Source organism: Siphateles boraxobius, unplaced genomic scaffold (genome assembly GCF_051911475.1).
Source record: "Siphateles boraxobius isolate OS27281-9 unplaced genomic scaffold, OSU_SipBor_1 31, whole genome shotgun sequence".
Lineage (NCBI taxonomy): Eukaryota > Metazoa > Chordata > Actinopteri > Cypriniformes > Leuciscidae > Siphateles > Siphateles boraxobius.
Genome location: NW_027508931.1, coordinates 1,224,656 through 1,243,922, shown reverse-complemented (window position 1 = coordinate 1,243,922; position 19,267 = coordinate 1,224,656). Strand labels below are relative to the sequence as shown.

At 36.8% G+C, this 19,267-nt stretch overlaps 1 protein-coding gene across 3 annotated transcripts in view; it reads left to right on the top strand.

Annotated features, from left to right (window-relative positions):
- The first annotated feature begins 3,656 nt into the window (after positions 1-3,656).
- Positions 3,657-19,267, top strand: part of necab2 (N-terminal EF-hand calcium binding protein 2) — a 95,356-nt gene continuing 79,745 nt past the window's right edge. Inside the window, exons 1-2 of one of the 3 annotated variants that reach the window (XM_077248850.1) lie at positions 3,657-4,048; positions 12,916-12,940. In XM_077248850.1, coding sequence (XP_077104965.1) covers positions 3,731-4,048; positions 12,916-12,940 — 343 coding nt within the window. In that variant the 5' untranslated portion in view covers positions 3,657-3,730. The remainder of the gene's footprint in view (positions 4,049-12,915; positions 12,941-19,267) is intronic. The other 2 variants (XR_013212195.1, XM_077248851.1) reach the window with 2 other exon arrangements.

The window sequence follows — 19,267 nt, the reverse complement described above, 5'->3', positions numbered from 1 at the left end:
TTTGGAGAACACCTGACGAGATCAGAGACCATTCCTCCATACAGTATATCTCTAGATCCTTCAGATTCACAAGTTCCAAAGATCCAGCAATATATTTAACCGAAGGAATGGGGAACTTTTTATCCCTGTTTGCACCAAACACATCTGGTGGGTTTGCTGCCAAAAAGCACTTTATTGTTTCATCTGACCATAGAATCCGGTCCCTTTTGAAGTTCCTGTTGTGTCTGACAACTAAATATACTGGAATTTGTTTTTGGAGGAGCGAGGAGGATTTTTCTTGAAACCCTCCCAACCAACATGTGGTGATGTAGGGGTTTGTTTGATATATTTTTTTAGGCTTTCTGACCCCCAAGTCTTAAGTAATCTCTGCAAATCTTCATCTGTGATCCTTGGAGAGTCTTTGTCCAATCAAACTCTACCGTGCATTAAGGCAATATAGACACACGTCCTCTTCCTGGCAGATTCGTAACATCTTTAGTTGATTGGAACTTCTTAATTATTGCCCTGATGGTCAAAATGGGGATTTTCAATTCTTTAGCTATTTTCTTACAGCCACTTTCTATGTTGTAATGCTAAACAATCTTTTGATGCACATGAGAACACATGAGATTCTTTGGTTTTACTCATTGTGATGGATGATTAAGGGAATTTGGCCTTTGTATTTCCTCATATTTAAACTCCTGTGAAACAAGTCATAGCTAGACAATTTCATGTTCCTAGTCACCCTGGTGTGCTAAAAAGGGTAAATATTAATGGGAATATACTTCAGACATATTTTACTTGTAAAAAAAATTCTAGGGGTGCCAAGAATTGTGGCCAACGTGTTTTGTAGAAAAAAATGTATTTCATAATGTGATTTCCCCGACACTTTCAATTATTTTTCTTCAATGAAAGGTTAGATTTTTGTATATATATATATATATATATATATATATATATATATAACTCAAATGAAAATTAGAAATGTTGCCTTGACAAAAATAAATAAACACTAACTACCAAAATAACTAAAACTGATTTCAAATTAAATTAAAGATAAATAGCAACATTTAAAAACCTTATAAAAATGTCAAAAGCTCATAACAAAGTTACTAAAACTTAAACTAAAATTAAAATGGAATCTAAAAATATTTAAACTAAAAGGTAATTTAAAATATCAATAAAAACTATAATAGTATATACATGTAAATTATACTAAAATAACACTGCTCCATATGAAGTGTCATCAATAATTTAAGCATGTTCCAAATACTCCTTTGAGCGTGTGTGTGTGTGTGTGTGTGTGTGTGTGTGTGTGTGTGTGTGTGTGTGTGTGTGTGTGTGTGTGTGTGTGTGTGTGTGTGTGTGTGAGTGATAAAAATACTAAGCTTTATAGTATATTTCAATTTTTAAATATTAATTATAAAATAATAAAAATATTAATATATTGTTTTTTTACATTTTCTTTTCCTTTATTATTCAGTTTGATTAAGCTTATATTTTTCTACCTGTATAATATATAGCACACAATTGTTTTATATTCACATTAACAATATACTTTTAACAACTGCTTCTAGCTGAGACATTTATGTAGTCTATAAAATATAATATATAAATGAACAACACATATTTTATCAGTCTGCCTCAGTGTGTGCAGTCTCATGTGAAAGGCTCACCCCCAATGTCTCTGCATGGTTTGTCAGCCTCAAACTGAAAAAGGAACCAGAATAACCATTCACTAGTGTCATTTTGCTCCCTGCACGTGCCACAATATACCACTGAGTTTGTTTACGTGTGGTAAAGAGAGGCCTGTCACCGCTACACACAAACTGGCTGCAAAGGGTGTTGATCTGAGCATGTCCAAAGACAAGGGATTACTGCTTGTTATAATTATCTGAGCACCCTCTGTGGTGAAGGAGGAGTAACAGGTTGCTGTGAGTTGCTCTACATTAAAGTGATGCATCCAATCACTTTTTTCTGTTTGGCTAAATGCCTCACTATAGGATCGCAAACTACAGGGGGGTTGTACTTGGTGCCAATTAAATAAAGGCCCTTTTAGCTGGAATGACTTAATCACCCCTCGTAAAGGGCAGGACCGGGGAGCCTTTCAACAGGCTTTCAACTCACAAAGGTCATTTCAGACCATTATAGAGATTGTAAGGTAATGAGGGATTTTCTAAGGAGTACCCACCCAAAAAATTGGGGGGGATGGGGTACAAATATTTCGGGATGTTGATTAAACAAAAGACAGCAACAGATTGTATATTTGTCATAATAAACAACATGAGCAGGTTCGGGAAGGTCAGACCTGCCCATACCCGCGCAGAGCTCGAATTTGAACCACCTGACTGCTGCAGTTTCATTTCGCTGTTGATAGTGTTGACAGAAACGCATAAATCCGAGTCTGAGGACGTGTACAGCTCACGGGTTGCCGTCTCTAAAATACGGTTGCGACATGGCGTGAACGCAGCATGCTTTTTGTTTTGGTTCAGTAGTAACTGTAAATACTGTACATACGCTGACAGGCAGAAAGGACATCGGACCGAATGCAATGATTGGACAAACATTTTGGTCCTGAAACTTCAACATTGTACATTTTGTAATATTTAGACCACTTCTATTATCGATTGCTATCAGGGTGTTAAAGGAATAGTTCACTTAAAGATGCTCTTAGTGATGTCACGTGTTTTTTAGGCCAAAACATTTTTTGTCACATACAGCAAACATCTCCTCACTACCCGCTAGCTGCCTGTCCCCTGAACACACTGTAAAAAAAAGGGGGTTTCTGCAGACACCCCAGGCTCCACAAACGGCAACAAAAACAAACAGGGCTAACCCGCACCAGGAAATGTAACAAACTGTTCCAGCCAATAACCAACAAGAAGGATTGGGGGGTTAGAGCGCAGATGAGGAAGAGGGAGGGTCTAGCTAGCCTCCGCGTTTTGTTTGCCAATACTTCGAACGTCAATAAGTCATAAGTGACATCACCCAACATCGCTTAGAGCACCTTTAAAAATTCAAATTCTGTCATCATTACTCACCATCAAGTTGTTTCAAACCTGTATCAAATTTTTTCTTCTGCTATTTTTTTTCCTACTATGGAAGTCATTAACTGTCTGGTTACCGACATTCTTCAAAATATCTTACGTTGTGTTCAGCAGAAGAAAGAAATTCATACAGATTTGAAACACCTTGAGGGTGAGTAAATGATGACACAATTTTCATTTTAAAGTGAACTATTCCTTTAAGAGTTTCAACAAGAATAACAAAAAGTGTTTATGAAAAAATTGCCTACCCTACCTTTAACTGCATCTGTATATAACGACTTAAAAGCATGTAATTTGGTGTACTTATTGTGTCTTTTTAAGTAGATAGTCATGTACAGGAAAGAGGAAAGTGCGGATCATATGTTCCCACGAATGGCAAAGATCTAAAACTGAAAGTTACTGCAGTAAACGAAGCCAAAGATGGACTTTAACAACATTACCATAGTTTATTTAAAAGCTGTCTGGGATCAATGGGCATTACAGTCTATTCCCTATTTAATAGTAGGCCTAGCTACTCTCTAAAGTGCTAATAATGCTTTTTCTCGCTCATTCTTCTGCATCTGGACTAAATGGATGGCACTTATTGAACTGCTCCGGCTAGGTGTGACAGGAGGCTGAGTTTTGAGATGTGTGCCGCCGCTGATGTCATGGAGGAGGAGGGATCGCCCCCATAGCGCGCAGCATGAACGCTCCGCGGCAAAAGGATGTGTGAACAAGCAGCGCGCTACTGCAGGGACGGTGTCCAAAAACTGCTCCACAAAGAACAAGCCAAACTCCGGGCACAGGACAGCAAAGACCAGCCCAAACCCGGGGCTCAGGACAGCGAGACAGCGACGGCAGCACAGTCCGGAAACAGCGGTTCTCAGCCCGGTGGAATTGACGGGCTCGTCCGCTGGATAGTCACCAAGATGAGCGACAATAAAAGCATCTCTACTCGGGAATATGTGAAGGAGGAGGCGGCGGTGGCTCAGGAGCAGTTCTTTGCACCGGAGCCCCGAAAGGGCATCTCTGTCATTTTGGACGTAGGTTTTTAAAATTTTATCATTGTATGTATAAAGAAACATGAAATGCATGCGCTCGTTCAACTTTATTCAATCGCCACAATGAATTAAATAAACAATTAACTAAGTTTTGAACAGTTCAAAAAAGATCTCGCCAACCTTTGATACTCAAGCAATTACACCAAGGCAAATACACTTTATGCATTTTAATCTATTTAACTTTTTCATCCTATGCACCCATTTTGCAGAACAGTTATGAATTTGACGATTTGCATGTCAATGTTAATGTAATATTTTAGATTATTACACGTTTTTCTGGAGTACTGAATTATGATTGTTTAATCGCGAGCAATCAATGTTTGTATAATAGCTAACCTAAATGAGATATTTCGCGTTGAACTTGACGATGGTAAAATACCATAGTTAAATACCGACGCTACTCTCGCGTATCATTCCGCGCACTTACTCTTACATATGACGCAAGAACCGGCGCCATCGTGCGACTAAAATGGTTACATAGCCTACTACGATAAAAAAAAATGTTTGTTTTAATTTTGGTATAGGCCTACTTTGTGTTGTGAGCATAAAACCTTTGATAAAAGCTCAACAGTGCCCAATCAAGAAAACAAAAACAAAGCAATGAACCGAAAAGAAATACTGATGAGAGATACAAAATAAGTTACGGTTCTATCTAAATCCCATATAACTAGAAAAATAAGTTATTTTAATTTACATCAATTTAATTTATAATATTTAAATTGATTATGTAATATTGTTGAAGTGTTAATGTATGAAGTAATGGACTATTTTTCTTAGTGGAAGCTATTATCTACGTACTAGTAGGCTACGATGATAAAAATAATTAAATTAACGTTATAACTCAATCAATATTTTATGTACAAGACAAGTAGTTATTTATTTGCTAAGTAGTCACGTAATAAGTCAGATAATTCTTTCAGATGGTCATTGATAAACCCCGTTCAGGGTGTGACAGTCGTCCTCATCCCCCTAATGTGACTCTTGTATGTGCATTCATAGTTTAATGGAAATACTGTTGAGCTTTTAGTATATGCAATGAAATAATCCACCTAATTGTAAAATAATACGAACACACATTCTAGTACAAAACAGCAGTGATACATCCAGCTGTAGCTTTCAGAATTTTTAGGTTATACAACCGTTTTTGCTCTAATTTAAGGCTGTCTCAGAGAAGCATACCAGAATCTAAATAATTTATTGCGCTTTGCCTGTGAGCCCGGCAGTTATGCTGTGTGGTTGGCTGCTGTGGCAAGGTCTCAGCAGTATTGATTTAGTAGGTCAAAGTATTGCCTCAGTATTGTTCATTGCTGCTAGATAATTATATGTATTTGATGGCCCCATACCTCTTGAGATTTCTACATTTCTTTTTGGGGAGAAGTTATAACATTTAAGAGAGTGATAAGTAGTTCAGTCCCAGACCCAGATAGCCTACAGTCTCAGGTAACCAGACTATAAAGTAAAGGGGACAAAAACTAATTAAAAACCTCAGAAAAAGACCAGAGGCACAAATGTACCCTATTATAAATACTGTACAATAGTGAAGGTGGAGGAAATTAATAAGGGAGGGGTTAAGCAGATAATGAGGTGCTGTAGATAATTTGTCTTTCATGGATAGTGAGCGCTTGTACATGGTTTCTCTTGGAGACTTCGGTATGGAACGCAGGTGCTTGTAGGGGAATTGAATTTCCCCTATGCTTTGTGAGAGAATTCCATTACTTAACTCAATCCATCTCTACCAAATGACACGTCTGCTGCCACCTCTGTTCCAGGATCAGCCTGACCGAGCCTCAACACTGTATTGGTAAACAACTGAGCCACAGAGCGTCATTTATCGTTACTTTTCATTTTAAAAGTGTCTAAAGCAGCATGTAGTTGTAAAGACCACTGTTTCCATTTCAGAAAGCTTTCGATTCACCGGCTAGACAAGTTATGGATTCAAGGTGTGTTGAATTCTCCCAGCACGGCTTCCCCAAACCAGACAGTGTAAACTAAGTGGAGCACTAACAAGCTGCCATAACACAGTATTCATGTCTCAGGTCCCAGACCTCATCTGGCTTCATAGGCGGCCTTACCTATGTTTCACCCGTTTCAATTGAAACGGGCCCCGCCCTCCAAGGGGGCCCCCAAAACACAGGCAAAAATCCCATTCATTTTCTCCATAGGATATTTATTTTCAGCCATAATGTCTAAACCATCCGAGGTAGACTGACCACAAGCTACGAGATTGTGAAACGAAAGTTTCTGCTCCAATAACAAACACAAGTCAGTATGAAATCAACATTGTTTTAAGAAAAACATGATTTATTTGCGATCTTCTGGAGAAATACTCTTTTACTGTCTATGGAAATACTACACTACCCACAATCCTAAGCATAACACTGAGGTCTCTCATTGGTCAAACTCGCGGTTACCATGGCGACATTTACCTCCCCGAGAACGGCTTAAGTGATCTGAAGCATAATACCGGTAGTTTATTTGTTTATAAATTTTCCTTTTTTGCCGTCAAGTTAAAATGTTATTTTGAGCCGGAAAATAATTTTTAGAGGAAAATGAAACGTAGCCTACATATGCCAGTGGTGCTGAAAAACGAAAAAGATATTGGACAATAAAAGAAACGCTTTATTCAGTCTACCAAAAGTGACCTCTTTCTTTGGTCATTGGCGAGATTACAAAATTGCTGGACAAAGATGAACTTATCAGGGCATTCTCAGCACTCAAACACAGAAGGGTGGATTTCTAAAAAGGGCTCAGGTGAAATCTACACCCGCCGCCCAGTGAGCTCAGCTGTCCACGGACGCGGAGCCCATCATTGTATTTATGTTCCATTTATGGAACATGCTCCAAATTAGTTGTCTGTGAAAGGGCGAGGCTTATTCCAACGTAAAACGCTGTATAATTTTATATAATTTTAATCAAATAAGGTTGGATAACTTCTATGTTGAGCTGCCTGTTCTTTAAGCTGAAAGTGCACGTAATGAAATAATATACAATTGATGCAAACCAACAGGAATCCTTGCTTTTTCTGCTCTATTATGTTTATGTTTTATATGAGTAGGGCCCCATATTAGTTATTGAAACAGGCCCCCGAATGCATGAGGCCGCCACTGTCTGCCTCAATTTAATGTTTTTTGAACACTTCTTTTCCACCGGGATTGAATGCTGTGCACTAAATTACTGTAGCGCTTTCGTTTATGCTTTAAAAGCGAGGACGTTAGGTATAGAAGTCGGCATGTAACGGAAGTTGTGAGGGTCTTTTCTTTCCTATTGTGACGTATGTCCGAATGAAACGGCTTCTCGAACAAGAAAAAATGTCAGATGGAACTTGATTTTGTCCGTCGGGATTGGATGGTTGTGGTTTGCTATTACTGTGATGTCATGTGAGTGAGAGGTTGTCCTGCCCTCGCACAAGTAAACACGTCATCAGAGAAGAAAAGAGATGTCGCTGCAAAAGGGAGGGGAAGATATTTTTTATTAAAGATTATGAGGGCACATGAATAAAAAAAATAATGATCTGCACGGACGAATAACTTAAAATAATTACTGCAATATTCCATAAAAACAGAAATTTTCAAGTTTGATTTCATGGTGACTTTAATGTACATGTGTGAGAACAGATAGATGATCAAAGGGTGACTGCACTTGACATTTACTAAAGACTTCATCGCACTATTGACTTGAACTTTAAAATACAAATATACTTGGCATTTGTTCAGTGAATTGGATTTGATCCAAAGCACAGAGAATCAATCCAACTGACTTAGCAAGTCTAAATGTGAGTCCACATATTAAACAAGTCCATTTATTGAGTCACACTCTCTCCATTCAAACACTTTTTATCAATCTTTATCATTCTTTGCCTAATACCCCACTCTCTTTCACTCATCGTTATATCTCCTTTTGTCAATACAAAGAATCAGTATTATTAAGTGTCTTTTAGCCGAAAAGAGAAACTTGGAAACAAGCGTCAGTACATTTAAATGGACAACAATATTCCGATATTAAGCCGATTAAGACAATACTCTGATTAAGAAACTACCATGTAAACAGGGATTTCTGATTACCTTAATCCAGCTAAAGTCATACTCGCAGTAAACACAAATCGAATTAAGACGTGGAGTATTCCTATTTCAATTGCATAATCGAAGTGCATTATAGACATGTACACATCTTAAAGGTGCAGTACTATTAAAGTTGTGTGGGAATTTTCGCCGCATTTTGTGACAGGTCACACACACACACACGTCAGTGGTCAACCGTTTGACGGCAAACAAGAGAGCATGGCTTCAGAATTTGTATCCGCCCTCGTCTATTTGCACGTGTAGCATGACAATTAATTAATTGCACTTAAAGATTTTGGAAAATTAAAAATTAAAACACCATAAACTATATATAGTACCATAACGAAGACGAACTGCATGTTGACACGGAGGGAACGTCAGACGGCGTGGCATGGTGACGTAATGATGTGTGCCATTAATCTTTCTATAACGAAAAACGGGTACCATAAAAGGATTATTCCAAAAGCGAATGTAAACACCTTAATCAGAATATTGTCTGATTCAGAATAAGGTCAATAACTAGATTACTGTCATAAAGTAGAGACTCATTTTTTCCTGTGTTGTCTGGATTTAGTCCAATTGCAGTAACTTGATTTGATTATTGTTCTGCTGGATAATGACATGTTAGTTTTGGTTTACACTCTCTAGGTGTTCATTGTTTTGTAGCTGAGAAACCAAAGAACAACTACAGAGTATTTTCCTCAGCAATGTTTTTGTTTTGTTTTCAAATGCATATTAACCATGAATAGCGGTATGAATATGTAATTTAACTGTATTATTAATTAAGTTCCTCCCGCTGTAAGTATACAGTAGCTCTCTTTTCTCAACTTGTAGCTTTGTAGTTCACATGAACACTTTTGTGATTTTTTTGTAGCTGTCCCCTTTTCCTATCATACAGAGATAAATCTTGCGAGTTACAAACAAACTGGGTCACCTACATTGGGTAACTTCTTATTGTCAGGCCGTACAAATGTTTTTTAACAACCGTATACCTTTCACGCATCCCTTTTATTCTCAAACAGTTCAGGAAGATAATGATGAAGAAAGGATGATAGGTCACACTTTATATAAGATGTCCTTAACTACTTGCATCAAAAAATAGGTACAGTGTACTTATTGTGTTCATATTGTATTGCTAAACACTAGCTGCAATTGAGGCGTGATACGGGTAAGGTTGGGCACAGGTTTGGTGGTGGGTAGGTTTATGGGTGGGTTAAAAGTTAAGGGAAGGGTTGACAGTGTAATTTTAGATGTGATTACAGAAATGAATTACAGCTGTAATTACATGCAGGTATTTCATTTTAAATATAAGTACAATGTAAAAACATGTATGTACACAATAAGTGCAAATAATTCATTTAAATGTAAGTACATATTAGTTAAAGGTGCAGTATAATCGAGATCTGAGATACTCTTCTGTGATAACAATTCTTTGGTTCCTGTCGTTCAGGGGTTTTCAACTGGTTTTGCTGAGGATCCGACACTGTACAAAAATAAACAATCTTTCTTTTCTTTCTTTAAAATCTAATATGGAAGTTTATTAATACTACCATGCACTTAATAGGCCCAACAATATGCAAATGTATTAACATGATACACTACCTTTCAAAAATTGGGGTTTGTAAAAAAAAAATTATTAATTTAATTCAGCAAGGGCACATTAAATATATCAAAACAGTAAAAGTGTTATAAAAATGTATCTATTTCAAATAAATGCTGTTCTTATAAATAGATATTAAGCAGGATAGTGTGTTTTCAACTGAGATGATAATAAGAAATGCTTCTTGAGCACCAAATCAGTATATTAAAATGATTTCTGAAGGATCACGTGAGTGACACAAGTCTGGAATTATATTTTATATTTTATTATTTTTATTCAGATTTTCAAACTACAGAACAACACACCAAAAACAGACATACAAAAAAAGTTAAATCAAATCAAATTAATAAACAACCAAACAATTAGCAGAAAATATTTACACACAAACCATGCTTATCCTTGATGCATGTGAATTGCTTTCTCGTCCCATTTAAAAGCTGATAATCCTATTAATTTTATTTATTTAAGTATGCATGATTCCATGGTTATATTTTTGTTATTTGCATTTAACTTTGTTTTTTTAAATTCACAGTCCAGGAAATAAGAGCAGATCTGCGGCAACCTATTTTTGGGTCATGAACCTCCAGTTGAGAACCACTACTGGCGATTTATACTGCAGACACTCTTGCTTTAAGATATAAAACAGCTAGGAATATTAAATACCAATAGTGCCTCTCGAGGGCTTTGTAAAATACATTACAGTATTGATCGATAATGGCTAATGTCGCTGTTCCTACAATCACTCTCTCCTTTTAATGGCCAAGAATATGCTTCTAGTTCAAAAGAAGGAAAACCCCCCATTGTTCTTATTCTACTGCAGATGTTTCAGTGGTTGTTCTGTGTGGCTTTTGAGTTTGTTTTGTGATGGTGAAGCATCCTGACAGGTGGAATGCTGTTAGCTGTCAGGAATGAATGAAGCAGCTGGCTCTTTCAATTGAGAAGTGATTTAGACCATCAACAGAAGGTGATCTATTGAAGCAGATCAAAATGTGCGCTGTCAATACGTGTTTCAATTATTGGATGTTTGGCACACACTTCCTCCTCGTCATGCGTGTCCAATCACAAACATGCACCTCCATGCTTGCTAGTGCAGCCAGTACATTTAACATCCAGATCTGATCGCAACGAATTCATGCTTCATGTATTTATTTATTAGGAAAATGAGAAGGGCTGAATGGATCGACTGCTGTAAAATTAGCCCGTAGTGAGTAACGCTTCCCAGCACATTCTATTGACTGTGATTTTCCTTTGTTACAAGAGAGTCTTAAGTGGTCCATTTCACATCCGACTGGACAGTGTGATCAGGTTGCTCTTACAGATATAAGCAACTCCCTCAATCTCTCACAAGTTCAATCAAACACATCGTCAACAGACAAACTTGCTTAGTCTTGATTAAAAAACAAATAGAAACTTAAAGGTTATAATGTCATTTGTGCTGGTGGTTTTCTAAATGCAATGGAAGGATCCATTGCACCATGTTAAGGGCTGAGGTATCATGCACTTGCAAACAGCCTATCTATAGAAACCACCTTAGGTTGACTGACATTGAACCCTACAGAGAGACATTTTTTAATTACTTTTATCAGTCTTTTTTTCTAATACATACAGTACTTTAATTTTCTTCAGCCACTATCTTAAAATATTTATGTTACTATATTTCTGTCATGACAACTCTCTGGGAGATTGACATGGTAATAGAGATTGGCATGATAATGCATATGGCAATGTTAATGTAAGCAAGTACCGAGTTAATGAAAGCAAGTACCGAGACTTCTACTGCTAATACATTCACAAACATTGCTGCGAGCATGTAACGCGAGGATCACACCAAACGCGAAGCGAAACTCCGCATCGCGTTACTCGCTCTAGATTACTCGCGGGATGTTTCTTGTTTTTCACATCACTCACGTGAATAAATATATTGCGCGAAAAGGAGTGTCTTCACACACATAGATATCATATAGAGACTAGATGCCCTATTGGCCGCTGTGGCGCAAGAAATGCGGCCGCCATATTAAGCAGGTCATACTCCTATTTGCGTTGCATAGCAGCAGTAGACTTCAGAGCACTGTGCAGTATATTCCTGCTCAAATCGGCGGACCATCACTCGGGGATTACTTTACACAAGTAAGATTTAACATTTAACATTACCGCACTATTAGTTGAATTTTGTGAACAAAATATTCAATGTGTCCTGTATCGTAGCTACGTGTATGACCTTTGCAGCAAAAAAAACCCGCGTGAAAATCAGTTCGGTATTCAGTGAGATATGATTAATTAAATGCGCTGGCAGCTCATTGCACCTGCCAAACAGATTACACTGAGCGGAGCGGGTGACCGGTTTAAGATGGCGGCCCCACGGCTCGTCCGCGCCAATAGGCAGTAGCGGTCGATAGGGCGTCTATCTATATGATGTCTATGTTCACACACATCATCAACAAAATTTCCTATCCATGAGCTCTTCACTGATTGGTTTGCGCGACTACGCATCTTGCGCATTTTCCACTCGAGTTGAAATTTTTCAACTTGCGCAGAAGACGCGATAGAGCCGAATATCGAGTGGCAAACACGTCGCCCAATTCGCGTCATTCGCGCCATCTGGCAAATCCACATCTATTCGTGTCTTTGCATTGACTTTCTATGTAATCTACTCGCACACATAATTTAATTTGCGTTTGGTGTAAACACACCATAAGACATGCTGCTGCAGCTGCACATGTAACGCATGAAATAACCCCATAGCAGATACTGGTGGGGAAGGTGAAGGGTTTCTGAAAGCGTGCTACAGAATGCTTACAGCAACACTACTAGTTTTTGAATGTTGAGCCGCAGCTCATTGGCCGCTGATGCAACAGCAACCAATCAGCTGTGCTATGTAGATAACGATGTGATCGCAACCAAATTGAGTCAGTCTCAGCCATCTAGAGTTTCATGCCAGAACTTGGTATGTACATTTAATATTTGTTTTAGAGAAGCTGTAGAGAGACCTAGAGACTTTGATTAGCAGTTGGTCAGGTTTTTGGCTAAATAATTCGCAAGTTTAGATGAATTCAAATGATAATGTGTATTAAAATGATTAATAATTTGTATTAATATCCTCTCTCTCTCTCTCTCTCTCTCTCTCTCTCTCTCTCTCTGTGTGTGTGTGTGTGTGTGTGTGTGTGTGTGTGTGTGTATGTGTTTCATTTCAGATTTTCCGGAGAGCTGATAAGGATGGTGAGTGTAATCTGCTTCATATCATGTCATGTTAAATCATTAGTGTGAATGATTCTTAACATGAAATCAGTCTCGACCCTGTTTACTTTAATACACATTCCAATCTTTTCAATGTACACAGCTGTTCAAAAGTTTTGTTTCAATAATATTTTTTTTAATCTCTTATGCTCACCAAGGTTGCATTTATTTAAGAAAAAACACAGTATACATACAGTATATGCTGTACAGTATTTATAGTAATGCAGTAAAAATATAAATAGGCTATTGTAAAATAATATTACAATTTAAAATAGCTGTTTTCTGTTTTAATATATTTTAAAATGTAATTTATTCCTGTGACACAAAGCTGAATTTCCAGCATCATTACTCCGGTCTTCAGTGTCACATGATCCTTCAGAAATCATTCTAATATGCGGATTTGATGCTCAGGAAACATTTCTTATTATTATTGATGTGGAAATAAACATAACTTTTGTAAAATTATAAATGTCTTTACTGTCACTTCTGATCAAATTTGTTTCCTTGCTGAATAAAAGTGGTAATTTAAAGGTTTTAAAAATCTTACTGACCCCAGACCGGTGTATAATCCACAGAATAAAATGCAGCTATTATAGCTTTACACAACACTGAAGATCTTAACCATCTTTCCGCACAGTACTGACAGCTGAAAAGACAGAACTTGAAGAAATATTCCAGAAAGCACAATGGAAATGTGCTGCCTTACGCATAATCTTTTAAATAATTCCCATTTGCGGGGCTTATTAAAAGTTCAGTTGTTTTTGTTCTCAGATGCCTGACCAGTATTTCTTCACAGTATTATAACATCATTTTAATGAGATATCATCTGCTAGGAAAATCAATTTGTGATTGCATTTGCTAGATGTTCTAAACTAAGTTTTCTTATATTACAATGCTAATTAAATTGCTGCAAAAATTCCAGATGTATTTACTAATTGATTTTAGATTAGTCTCATTATGCAGATTCGCCTCTTTATCCATATTCATACCCTATGTCCACAAAACAATTATGGTTATGAAGAGAGGCCCCGTTACATATTTTGCAATGCTAAAATTCATGTACTGTATGAGAAGATTCATATTACATTTCATCCAGTTGTATTAAAATGCAGTTTTCTATATGATTCCTGATTCCCGTTTAGCCTTGAGCACAGTATGTGCACAGACCGGGTCTCAACTTTTGGTTTGAGATGAAATATACATATACAAAATATTTTTTCTTTGTTTTAGCTTTCTTGAAAAAGGAAAACTCGATGCTGTGAAACTAGTTATTGCACCAGGGCTTAAAAGAGAGTCGATTTAAAAAGCAGAGAGAGAGAAAACCTGCAACAAACCTTGTTAAAAGGAGTAGTGGCTATTTGATGTGTGATGCTTGTGCCGTTTGTGTTATTTTTAAACCACTCCCAGGGGAGCAGCTTGGTGACAGTTTTAATGAGAGAGAGAGAGAGAGAGAGAGAGAGAGCAAGAGGGTGGGAGAGAAAGAAAAAACAAGAATCGGGACCACAGGATATGGGTGCCATGTTTTGCTGCACTTTGTTTCTTGTTAGACATTGTGTGATTGAAAACCAAAGCACAGCAGTCTAATTTGCCTCCAGCGTTTAGAACTAAACTCCTAGGAGCGAAACATTATAATCCTCTTTCTTTTTGAATAGAGCTGCATGCATTAAATAGATGATTCTCCCAAAAAATAATAGTTTGTCCTCATTTATAGACTTATGTCATTTTAAACCAATTGTACCAGTGGCACTACGGGAACGGTTTCACCGTTTGTATCACTCTGCTTGCAGCATTTCTCTCACAGCGAGTGTCACACCAGATGACCACCAAACCACCATAATTTTACAGATACTGCTTGTGTCACGGAATGTAGTTTTAAGAGTTTTTTTTAGGCGAGAATGTAGTTATTTAAACCTTAGATATGGGACTTATATATAAACATAGTGCATATTTTACAATTTGCTTAGACGTTTTCGAAGATGTGAGCTCCAGATCGTCAGCGGCCGTTCAGTGCTCATGTACCCGCCGAGAACAGCTTTCTTTTGTCTGACTCTTATGTAGATAGTGTTTATGCATGAGGCAAGGGCACAGTTTAGTTTAATAACTTTATATTTTTATTAGTACTGTCAAATCGATTAATTTGTGTATAAATAATATGTGTGTATGTATATGTTTATATTTATATATATTATGTGTGTATATGTGTGTGTGTGTGTGTGTGTGTGTCAATATATATATATATATATATATATATATATATATATATATATATATATATATCACAAACTTATATAAACAAACCTTCAATTTAGAATCGATTAATCGATTTGACAGCACTCATTTTTATTTAACTAAAATCCTGTAGCCTACTATAACAAGTGCTGCTTTTGTACTTTTGACAGAACTGTTTGCTTCTTTATTTCCTATTGTACAAACTTTTTTATACTTTTATAGTGGCTAATATTGTTTATTTAAATATTATTTTTCAATAAGTAATATTTGATATAAATAGCATGCCATATTTGATATTGAGAAAGTTAGTGATTGTGATTTACTTGGTGAAGCTTGGACAATCTTTTGACCTGTCGTGTAAATGCATAAATAAATACATAATATAAAATCAAAATATAAATAAAACGACATTCCAAAGTTTGCATAAATATGGTGCGCAAGTAATAACAGTTTTCATTTAAATTAAGGATTAATTTATCTTACAGAATAAACCTCAATCATATTTTCGATCAAACAACACACAGTGTCATGCCCCCCCCCCCCCCACATATCTCTTACTGCAGGAGTGATTGGTTTCATCATGCGTGTGGAGCAGGCAGAGAGAATCATTAACCTCTGTTGTATAGAGGAAATGACATGCTCTTTTAGCCTGAGAGTTTTTATGCAGGCTTGATCTGACAGGCTCAGCCTCCTGCTTTTTGCATACCTGGTCTGTGACCATAAATCTGCAAGGGCTGTTGACATGAGAGCAAACTGGCAGAGACCTGCACGACCCATCGCCTTATCTGCATCTGCAGTTCGCCCACCCTGAATAAATCACTAATTTTAAGGGCTTGAAAGAGCGGTACGGGTACCTGTAATGGAAATTGAATTCGTTCTTTCAGCTGTTTTAAATTCTGTACTGTTTCTCTCTGCAATGCTTTTCAAATTAAAAAGATCTCACATGGACAGAGAGAGCAGAAGTGCTACAGATAGAAGGAGGGAGTCATTGGCAGATAAAAGAAACATTTTGGAACCAAATGAATTGTTTTCCTCATTGACAAATTACAGAATCACTGTGTGCCGTGATAAAGGGAAGTTTAGCACTTAAAGGGATAGTTCACCCAAAAATTACTCACCCTCGTGTCGTTCCAAAACCGTAAGGTTACGTGCTTGGCTTGCACTGTAACGAAAGGATACGGTATGACGAAACCGATTTCCGACTCATTTTAAATGTTTTTGTCGCAGCTAATCTGTGGGTTAGAACGTATAATGGGCGCTTCTCTCCTCTCTTGTACTCTCCCCCTCTCTGCTCTAGATTTGCGGGTTCTCACTGGCAGTAAATGAGTGTTTACGTGTGTGCTCACTGAAAATAAACATGCTGACAGCAACCTCCCGCACAGCATGCAAGCATCAAGGCTTCCCTGCTCTAGATCTTTTGAATCATTAAAGGTTGTGTAAAAATGGCATGATGGGTAAATAATGTCTCAGGATAGTTCTCAGTCATGAATATTCCCGGTATTAATCTCAGTGCGTTTACTAGACAGTGTACTGCTAAATATTAAAGACTTGAAGGATTTGCCAATGAGAATCTGGTTTGGTTTTTACTTCAGATAAATGCTTATTTTTTATGTACTTTCAGTGTAGTCCTGCATATAGTCTCATTTATAGTGGAGCGTTTGGACACCACATGTCTGTATCCTCCCGAGGCCAACTCTGAAGATATCGCCACAAAGAACAGCAACACATGTTGTCGTGTCTTTGGATCAATATAGATGCACATTGCTTGGTTCTCTTTGATATTTCATCATGATTCACTTGTTTGTGTGGATAAGCAGCTTTGTCCTCATGCAAAACAAGAAGAAAGTGAAGCCATTTTGTTTAATTAAACTTCAGTTACTTCAGTATTATGTCCATTTGCTCTCACCCAGAGCGCTTTGTATTAAATTGCATTAACCTTTGTGCTGTATAAACTGCTTCATATATTGGGTAAGAACGATGCGCATTTACATTTAAATTGTAACATATTTTGATATAAGTTTATATGCATGTCCAGGATGATGATGGATCCGCCAGTATGTAATTATTAAGGGATATATAGAGAAACATTTGATAAATTGTTATTGCACAAAATGTAAAATTATTCTATTTAGCTGAATAAGTAAATAACTGATGGCAGACAAAGCAGAATCCCGGTGAAAGATATTTATCGGAAAGGTAAATGTATTTTTTATTTAATCTATTTATTAAATTAATATTTAATTTCCATATTTTAAATGAAAATATGTCGTAATACTGTAGCAACACCATGAGTTCAAATTGAAGGATTTCACTCAATAGCCTATAGGTTTAATTAATAATTAATAATTAATAATTTAATAATTTTATTAAAAATTAAGATGTCTGAAAAGTCCATCTAATTAATTTAATTATTGAATAATGACCACATGAATTACAATAAGCATTAAAAATAACACTAGTAACTTAGGTTGCCAAACGTACCGGTACTAAAAAGGGTAACGGTACCAGCATTTCTGCTAGTACTCTCTGAGCGTCAAAGGTTTCTATATACAGTGTGTTTATACAAGTGTTGAGCATTGTAGCCAATCACAAACATTTGTTGAGCATGTGAACGCATGGCCTATCAGAGGTGCTAGTCAGTAAGTTTTTGAAAAGGTTTTGTTTTTTTGGCTTGCGAATCAAGTGTTAACATGATAAGAGATTCATTGTACAATTAAGACCGCCTTTTTATTGTAACGTGAGTTTTTGCGAGAGCGCAGAATTCAGTGAACTTGCTCTTCAGAGATTGACAGCCTTAGTGATTATAAAGGGCTGGCTCTTCTCTTGCTTTCGGTTTATTGACTGTTGAAATTTTATTAGTACTGGTACCGACTAATGAAATGTTGGTACTGTAATAACTCTTACTAGTAACAACATTCCACTAGGGGCCTTCTGTGCAAATTCTGATGGGCCATCTTTCCCCAAGTGTCTGATTTTATCTTTTCAATTCAAAATAAAAACTTAAATTTTTATTCCACAAATATAAAACATGAATGTCCACAAAAAAAAACTTTATATTCTACATAATAAAATGTCATATCACCTCAAAACTCGACTGACTAAATCTCACAAATGTTGATATTCAGATGAAATGACAAAATTAAAGATCGTCTATCCATTCATTAAAGGTGTTGAGATGAGATTTTTTGTGCCGTTTATTGTCCTAATCTGGATATTGTTTATTGATATTAACACTGTCACTGTTGTAGTACTTTAGAATGTCAAAATCGGTTAAATGAGTGCTAGAGCAGTTCAGTTGTACTCGCTATATGTAGCTGTTTAAGTTCAATGGATATTCCAGGGTTTAGACCATTAGTCATATACCAAAGCGCATATTATGTTGGCCCGTGGAACAAGAATATATTGTTTGAAGGCTCTTTGCACAGCATGTGCTTTAGACTACAGTGGGCAGGGACATATTATTTAGCCACCTTTGAGATGGCATTTTGACATGCTGCTAAAATGAGAAATGCGTATACAGTATATGCTGATTCAGACTTTGGCAGAGTGGCACATTAAGTCGTAGCTCTGAAAAACACACACACACATATATATATATATATATATATATATATATATATATATATATATTTGACTGTATCATGCTGTAAATGCGGTGGCGTTTCATGCACATAAGAGGTCAAAATCATCTTTTCTTAATGCATAATCCCAACACATAAGCACATACTGTACATATAAACACATTTACTGTAGGTTTGTGTTGCCATAGCAAATGGCTGCCAAGAAGCGGTACTGTGAATACCTGACTGAAAACCTGTTTGGACCGAATTACTTCTCTTGATGCTCCAGCGCATTTTGACTCATAATGTCCTAGACAGTTATTGTCACTCACATTAAAAGACGGAGAACAGGTCTTTATAGTTGTTCACATTCCCTGTTTAGGAGTGGAAATCTGTGATGTTTTAGATGCAAAAATTGTACCGACCCCAAAAGCTGAAGTACAGTACACATACATTTGTTTAAATATCTAAAAACATCACAGATTTCCACGCCTATACAGGGAATGTATACAACTATAAA